This window comes from Tasmannia lanceolata, unplaced genomic scaffold (assembly GCF_043159265.1).
Source record: "Tasmannia lanceolata isolate RefF3 unplaced genomic scaffold, GAP_Taslan_0.1 ptg000008l, whole genome shotgun sequence".
In the NCBI taxonomy this organism is placed as follows: Eukaryota; Viridiplantae; Streptophyta; class Magnoliopsida; order Canellales; family Winteraceae; genus Tasmannia; species Tasmannia lanceolata.
In genome coordinates, this window is record NW_027518685.1 from 48,481,821 (window position 1) to 48,490,825 (window position 9,005).

Consider the following 9,005-nt stretch of genomic DNA (forward strand, 5'->3'; position numbering starts at 1 on the left):
TACCTTACGGTTTGAAGACTGAATGTACATTATCCTCAGCTAAGAAGACACTCTTCTTGTTTACCTTCTGCAGATCTTCAGTTCATTGGAGTTGGTTTAATAGCTCAGTCAACAACATTGTTAATTTGTTCATGTGATAGGTCATTATAAAATCTTTGAATGACCCTGGTAGGGAAGCAAAAACCATGTCTATCTGCATTTCTGCATTCATGATGGCCTCTAAGATGTCGAGTTCATTAAGAAAACCCATCATCTTTAACATATGGTCCCTGATCGGGGTTCCCTCTACCATCTTAGTGGATACATGACCCTTTATCGCAATCAGTCTAGCTGTGCAATTCTGTTCTCCAAATAATTCTTTTATATTAAGCATTATTTCCGCGGCTGTAACCATTACAACATGTTGCTTTTGTAGCACATTGGACATGGAGCCAAGGATATAACACTTAGCCATTTCATTATCATCAGTCAATTTCTGCGTCATGTCCCTTTTTAGCCCGTGGGGCATCGATAGTAGGCTCTTCAGGTTCAGCAGTGGTAAAACCCAATAAACTTCCGCAGCTGTTAAAACCAGCATCAAATTTCTTTTCCAGTCAATGTAATTAGGGCCTGTTAACTTATTATCCTCTAGGATTGTAGCAAGTGGGTTTAAGGAAGCCATTGATCTACATTCAATGAAAGATAGGGACACATTAGCAAGACTATTAAATTTAAGTTCATTAATTTCGTGACATATTTCCATCAGATCTGGGTTTTCGATCTATGATGGTACCACTCATTTTACGTCTCATTCACGGGCCCCTCATCCTCGTGAATCAAGAAAATTTTGTAATTTCTTCAATGGGTATCAGAAACCTATTCATAACTTTGAACAAGCGGATTCTTCTAATCCATTATGTCTCACATAATATCTGATTTTCCTTTTGACCTCCAAGCATCGCGGTATGTTTATCCTTTGGGCTTCAGTACCCTTTGCTTAGTTAAGTTAAGACTCATTCCCTCGAAAAACAATGTAAATTTACAAAATCTTCTGCTTTGGCTTGTGACCTTTGCATTTTTGCATGTTTCCCTTAACGATTATTCCAGCCAAGGGAATGGAATGGAATCGGCTTCTGCTTTGGCATGTGACCGTTCTGTTCTCTTGACCAAGGTTTTAAATCTCGGTTTCGGTTTCGGTCATCAGCGAAACCGAAACGTTTCGGTTTCGGTACGAAATTTCGGACGAAATCTTGTAAAATCATAGAAACAAATGAAATCATATGCAAATGATGGAATTTTGAGATGAAACTTTTGGAAATGCTAGAATAAGCACAAATACACACATAGAAACCATCATTTAAGCATGAAAGTCATCTATGGTAGTTCAACAACATCAAAATTTAGAAACATGCGCTATCACATATGTTGGAAACAATGAAGTGTATTCTAAAGTCAAAGGAAAGAAGTACAATGAAATAAAGTGTAATGTAAAGAAAGTACAATCATCAACTATCTCTCTAAGGGGCCCCCTCTATGTCAATACCACATTGAATTACGAGGCGGTTCAAATTCATCATCCCTCCTTCTCTCATGATGGGCACGGTGCATATGTTGACGAATTTGATCTTCAATAAACAAGTAGTATTCCTGCCAGGACATGTTAACCACATGTATTTGTTGGTATTGCTGGACATAATAATCAAAGACATACTGCTCAACTTGCATCAACAGTCCCAAACGTGGGTACATGACATTAGGGCTAGGTATTGTCAATGCTGCTCCGTAAGAAGATGATGCCTCTCCATGTGCATGTGCGTATAGGTCATATGGCATCCCATAGCCATATGACTCAGTCTGTGACTGCGTCTGTGTATTAGAGCCATATGGGTACCCATAGCCGTAAGGAGTAGTCGAACCTTGTCGACTCTCAGAAGATGCATCAATCAATCCATAACCATATGGACCAAAATCGGTATAGTTGGCAATTCCCACACTCCGTGAAATCCCACCATCCATGCTCATACCGTCGAATGTGTCTGTCAAACTATCAACTCCATAACGTGAATGGGCATCTAGGGAGTCATTTTCTTCATCGGTGGGTTGATACCTCCGTCGTCGTTGGAATACTTGCCCATGCCTTGGTTGTGGTCGTGCACCATGATCTTGGTCTTGTGTGGCATGGTCAAACTCCTGTTCCACTGTGAATGGGCTAAGTGGTCTATAAGTCTCACCTTCCACACTTCCCACACTACCCCCTCTACCACCAGAAGTTCCAGTACCTCCCATGTTGCCCCCACCACCACTAGCATTGCCACCCCCTCTATCATCATCTGATGGCGAATCTGTCGACCAATCATCATCACTATTCCGTATTGGAATGGCAACGGGTTGAGAGAGGCCCTGTGTCTCTGGCAATGTATCCGAATCTATACCCATCTCTGCAATGATTAGAGGATTCGGTCTACCTCTCGGGGCATCAATCAGCGGCTCTCCAACCTCCCTCACCCACTCATATAGAGGGTCATCCTCATCATTTTCACAGAATATGTCCGTTAGATCAATAGGGTCGGTGTAGTCCTCCCGATTATTGCTTGTAGAGACGTGCTTCATCCTCAAACGTGTGTTGTAGTGGACGTATACAAGCTTGTGTAGGTTTTGATGTCCAAGCCTGTTACGTCTCTTTGAGTGAATGAGGTTGAATGTGCTCCAATTTCTCTCACAACCTGAAGAAGATGCTGTCTGAGACAACACTTTTACGGCTATCTTTCTTAGGTTAGGAGCATCTGATCCATATAACACCCACCACTCAGCTGCTAAATAATAATATATTTTAATTAGTTACTGTCGATTGACAACTAATATTTATAGCAAGCCTTTACCTGGCAATGTCGTAGCTCGCCCGGCCATAGCAGCTGCACGTCCAAAGAAGCCAGTTGCATCCCTAAACCACTTGAGCTATAATTGAATTAACACCAATAGTTAGTAGTAGAAAATTCTAATGCATTTCCATCTATTTACGTTGAAATAATGAAATGCTCACCTGTCCAAGAACAACGGATTGTGCAGTCGCATCCGGTTCCAACTTGGCTACCACAGTCTCTAAGTCTTCAATGAGATCCATTCGACTGCCAAGGTTTTGCGAGTACTGGTACTTTCGGTTGAGATAATATGCTAAATAAAATAATAATTTGTTAGTATATTGTAAATAATGACGTAAGAGATAATAAATATAAATTGATGACCGTACCAGTCGAATGGAGTGGGTGAAGGAGCATTTTCGTCCATCTATCATCAATGATTTTGTGGTAGCCCTGATAGGATCGAGGAGCAGCCACTATTATTGCCTCTTTCATCAATTGGATGGCGTGATACAAAGAACCCATGGTAGGCTTTTTGTCCCCATCTACCATCTTCAATACCTTTACAATTGGCTCTAATATACCAACTATAGTCCTGCAATGATCCCAAAAGGATGGTCTACCGACGATCTCCTCGGCCTTCTTCCCAGCTACACTCCTGCTCTCCTTATACTCATTCCACTCTTTGCAAGAGAATAATTGCTTTAGACCAACCTTCTTATCCAACATACTCTGGAGAGCGACGTAATTAGTTGCAAACCTAGTAAGCCCAGGGCATACCAAGTCTCCTCCACACAAGCTTCTCATGAGGGCCAGTATATACCCATGATTGTATAAGAAGTTAGTCACTGATCTGGCCTCATCAACTAGCTTCTTCACCGTCGCTTTCTTTCCGATGTCCTTCAGCATAAGGTCGATGCAATGTGCTGCATACGGAGTCCAGAACATACTGTACTTCTCCATAATCTTTTGTCCTGCCTTCTTATAGTTGCTCCCATTGTCAGTGACAATTTGAACAACATTCTTCTTTCCAACCTCTTTAATCACTTCGACCATATGCTTATATATGAATTTTGCATCTTTTACAACGTCGGATGCCTCAATACTCTTCAAGAAGACAGTCTTACCATCACAATATACCATAAAGTTGGTGATAGACTGTCTTGTAGGACCAGTCCAACCATCACACATGATTGTCACTCCATACTCGGCCCACTGCTTCTTCAGCCCATTGATGTACTCCTCCAGTTCAGCCACTTCCATGGGCAAGTATTTGTTCATAACCTCATATGAAGTGGGGGCCTTCACTCCTGACCCGTGTTGGCCAGCTGTATCAATAAAGTGCTGCAAGTATGGGCTATTTGCAGCATTTGCTGGGATGGTGTTGTGGAAGGCAAATTTTGCATATGCTCGTCCAACCTTCTCCCTCGCATTTCCCCACATGCCCCTGATACCCCTTTGTTTTCCCTTTGTGCATATCACTGGGTCCATGCTTGCTGGATCCCTTAGGCTACCCCCCCCGTGTCAAACCCAACTGCATTGGCTTTCCTCCTATGTTACCCTCACCTGTGGCTCCCCTCGAACTACCCCCACCCGCCTCATGTATGGATCGGCCAAAATTTGGCCTCGTAGCATTAAGATTGTTCATCTGCCGCCTCTCGTTCTCGATAGCCACAGACTCTGCCATAGCTCGTCTATACTCCATCCTCTGTCTGCTTGTCTCGACATCAGATGGATATGCAATATCATCATCATCATCCATCCATTCTGCTCCATCATAGTTTCCCGCCACAGCATCGATAAACTCATCTCTCCTCCTCGCTTTATCCTGCTTATTCTGTTTGCTCCCCTTCAATGAATTTGAGATGAGTGTCCTAACCTCCTTAGGGCAAGATGGGCATACTGATACATCTCCATAACCACCTACCAGGTGGTGTCTCAATCGTGTAACACCCCCACTTCCTATTTTCTTTCCGCAATAATTGCATATAGTCTTCTGCCTGCTGCCATTAGATCGCCCATGTAGCCAACAAATATCTCGAGCATCATCCCCATCCCCATCCTCTTCATGACGATGTCGTGGCATGGTGACAGTAAAGACTTTGAAAGATCAAACAGACAATGTAAATAGGTTGTGAAAATAGTAGCAAATTTTAGCAATATTATTCCTTTCAAAATTTTATGGGAAAGTTAAGAAATGAAAAACTATTCCAAACTTTAACAGTTTTCCATTGTTTGATTACACAAGAATATAAGTGACTTGAACAGTTGAACCAAAGAAGTCATGTTTTATGTACAGGGACCTTTAATTAAATAAATGACATTCCTAAAGTCTACCATTCTCCAATAAATTGTGGAAATAAACAAATTTTCCAAGGAAAAATCTTTCCTCGAGAAATGTTGCCACCCCCTGTTTCTTTCTAGTACAACCCCTTGTAGTCTAAAAGAGTAGTAACTAATATACTAGAGGGGGCTGTCCGGGGGAAAAAGAGGGTGGATATAGTAAAGGGTGGGTTCAAGAATGTTCTGTGTAAGTTAAAAAACTGAGAAATGATATATCCACCCCCTTTTCTCCCTAATAAAACCCCTTGTAGTATAAAAGTGGAGTCATTTGTAAATAGGTTGTCCCCTAAAAGTACTGTATGACCTATGAAAATGATCCAAACCGTTCATTTGTAGGAACACAATGTAAATAGGTTGTGCCCCAAAAATCATCTTCATAGGATGATCCTGACCTTCCGATATATTTAGGGACCTCAAAATATGAAAACATGTAAATATTGGAGGGTCAGGATCATCCTAGGTTGTGCCCCTTACAAATGAATGGTTTGGATCATCTTATGAAGTGGGCTGTTGAGTACTTTTAGAAAAATAATGGGGCACGTACAACCTATTTAGTATTTACATTGTGGCCCCAAACCATAGATGAATGATTCGGATAATCTGATGAAGTGGGACGTACAATACTTCTTAAAAATTATGGGCGTTGATATATTGGCAGTTTGGCACCCATAGGTTGTGCCCCAAAAATCATCTTCATAGGATGATCCTGACCTTCCGATATATTTAGGGACCTCAAAATGAAAACATGTAAATATTGGAGGGTCAGGATCATCCTATGGAGATGATTTTTGGGGCACAACCTATTTATGTTGTGTCCCTCACAAATGAATGGTTTGGATCATCTTATGAAGTGGGCTCTTTAGTACTTTTAGAAAAATAATGGGGCACAACCTCTTTACAATGTGGCCCCAAACCACAGATGAATGGTTCGGATAATCTGATGAAGTGGGACGTACAATACTTCTAAAAAAATTATGGGCGTTGATATATTGGCAGTTTGGCACCCATAGGTTGTGCCCCAAAAATCATCATCATAGGATGATCCTGACCTTCCGATATATTTAGGGACCTCAAAATGAAAACATGTAAATATTGGAGGGTCAGGATCATCCTATGGAGATGATTTTTGGGGCACAACCTATTTATGTTGTGTTCCTTACAAATGAATGGTTTGGATCATCTTATGAAGTGAGCTCTTTAGTACTTTTAGAAAAATAATGGGGCACAACCTCTTTACAATGTGGCCCCAAACCACAGATGAATGGTTCGGATAATCTGATGAAGTGGGACGTACAATACTTCTAAAAAAATTATGGGCATTGATATATTGGCAGTTTGGCACCCATAGGTTGTGCCCCAAAAATCATCTCCATAGGATGATCCTGACCTTCCGATATATTTAGGGACCTCAAAATGAAAACATGTAAATATTGGAGGGTCAGGATCATCCTATGGGGATGATTTTTGGGGCACAACCTATTTATGTTGTGTCCCTTAGAAATGAATGGTTTGGATCTTATGAAGTGGGCTCTTTAGTACTTTTAGAAAAATAATGGGGCACAACCTCTTTACAATGTGGCCCTAAACCACAGATGAATGGTTCGGATCATCTGATGAAGTGTACAATACTTTTAAAAAAATTAAAAATTATGGGCATTGATATATTGGCAGTTTGGCACCCACTATAGGATAATTCACACCCGTTGACCGTGAATTGACGTCAAAAGGTGTTAAAAGTCTGCCAAATGCCCTCCTTTTTTTCCCGTCAATTCATGCTAAAAGGGTGCGAATTATACCAGACGGGGGGGGGGGGGGGGGGGGGGGGGCATTACTTTTATTCCAAAAATAATAGCTTTATATGAGTCTTTTATTAAGGGTTTTTGCCATTGTTTAAAAAAGCGGTTTCGATGCGGAACGCGGGCGAAGAAAATCCTTGTTGACTCGACACGGGCGCGGTCAAGAACGCGGGTGACGCGGCCAAGTCAGATGAGTCGTAATTATTTATAAAAAATTTAGTATGCTTGGAAATGATATATTCACCTCTTTTTTTCTTAGGACAGCCCACTCTAGTGTAAAAGGGTAGTCATAAATACACTAAAGGGGGGCTGTCAAAGTAAAAAAAAGGGGCAAGTATATCACTTCTCTTCTTTACAGTTAATTTAGAACTTTAGATTTGAGTTACTTTACTGTTATTTTCCTACATTTAGTAAGGAGAATATCAAAAAGGGTTGTGCTAATAACAATTCCCTTATGTCTTTATTATTTAACCAGCTGTCGAGTGGTATAGCAGTTACCAAGAAGCTCTCAATCAAACAGCCGAATGACAGTCCTAGGAAAGTGGGAGAAAAGTAAATGTAGAAATGATATATTAGTCCCCTTTCCTTACCTGGGCTACCCTCTTGTAGTATAAATGAGTAGCCACAAATAAACAAGAGGGGAGTGGCCAAGGGAAGAAAATGGGGCGTACACATCACTTCCTCATATTTATTATGAAGATGAGATGCATCTATCACATAGTAAATAAGGGATTTGCTCGCGTCTGGCTTTTGGACGTGAGAACAGCCAGCCACCTATGAATTAAATGAAGAAGACAAAATCTGCCAAAGTCATTTTCTTATTAAACTATTCATTTTTATAATAAATAATGGGGTTGTTGGGTAGAGCCTGTCATCTCCATCTCTTTTTCTAGAAATCTGTAAGATCATAGTAGCTCTTTCGTTTTTTGGAAAAAAAATAAAAATAGCATTAAACAAGACAAAAAAGCATTTTATATTGTTTTATCACCAACCCATCCTCTCCCATCCCCCTCAAGTTAGGGTTCTTTCTTTCTACCTTGAATGAAGAAACCTAAGCATATTTTCAAGTATGATTTTTTGCCTGAAATCTTCTTTTTTTTCCCTTTTTTGATTGCGGGATGGTTCAGCATGTACCTCGGCAAATGAAACTCCGGGAAGATGAAGAAGCAAAGCCCTACAAACCGTGGCTTCGGCTCAAGCTCCGTGGCTTCGGCTCAATCTTGCAACTCTCCAGGAAGATGAAGAAGCAAAGCCCTAGAAACATAACCTACTTAAAGCTGTAGGAGCTTGAGGCTGAAGCTTGCTTTGGGTTTGTTGGGAAGATGAAGAAGCTATACTTTAGCTTTGTTGGGAAGATGATGAAAGGCAGATGGAGGTGATGTAATTTTATAGGCAAGAAAATCACAAATTCACATGCAAGGTCAGGTTAGATTCCCTCAGTCTTCCCCTTTTTTCACTTTTTTTTGGCTTCTTTGGTTTTTTTGTCATAATTTCTGCTGAAATGTGACATTTCTTCAGAGATTTTGAAATTTTATGAGGCTTTTTCTATATGGCCCGTGATCTCACTAGATTTCGTTGAAATTTTGACGAAATTTCAAATTAAAAAGGGTTTCCTTTATTGTTTCGGTGTGGAAACGAAATTCAAGCCGAAATTTCCAAAATTTCGGAATTTTCGGTAATTTCACCGAAACGTTTTGGCGAAATTTTGCACTTTTCCGACTCTATGTTCTTTTCGTTTCATTTTCTAGCGAAACCGAAATATTTCGGCCGAAATTTAAAACCATGCTCTTGACTAGCCAACCACTAGATGGCTATGGAAGGCTATGGAGTTTAATTCTTTCAATTTGAACTCCATTTATCAACTTAATATCATGATGAGCATATTTTTATAGTGGGAGTGTGAATATAACATTACTTGCATATTTTAAGCAAACAACCATCCAATGGAATAAAACATACATAAAACAAGCATAAAGCAATCATAAGACATCCATCACATGAAAACATCCATCCAAGGCGAATCATCTAA

At 40.4% G+C, this 9,005-nt stretch overlaps 1 protein-coding gene across 1 annotated transcript; it reads right to left on the reverse strand.

Annotated features, from left to right (window-relative positions):
* Window positions 1-82: 82 nt before the first annotated feature.
* LOC143883015 (uncharacterized) lies at window positions 83-661 on the reverse strand. The gene has a single exon (XM_077386386.1). It carries the CDS (start codon window positions 659-661, stop codon window positions 83-85), a length of 579 nt encoding a protein of 192 aa, XP_077242501.1.
* Window positions 662-9,005: the final 8,344 nt, after the last annotated feature.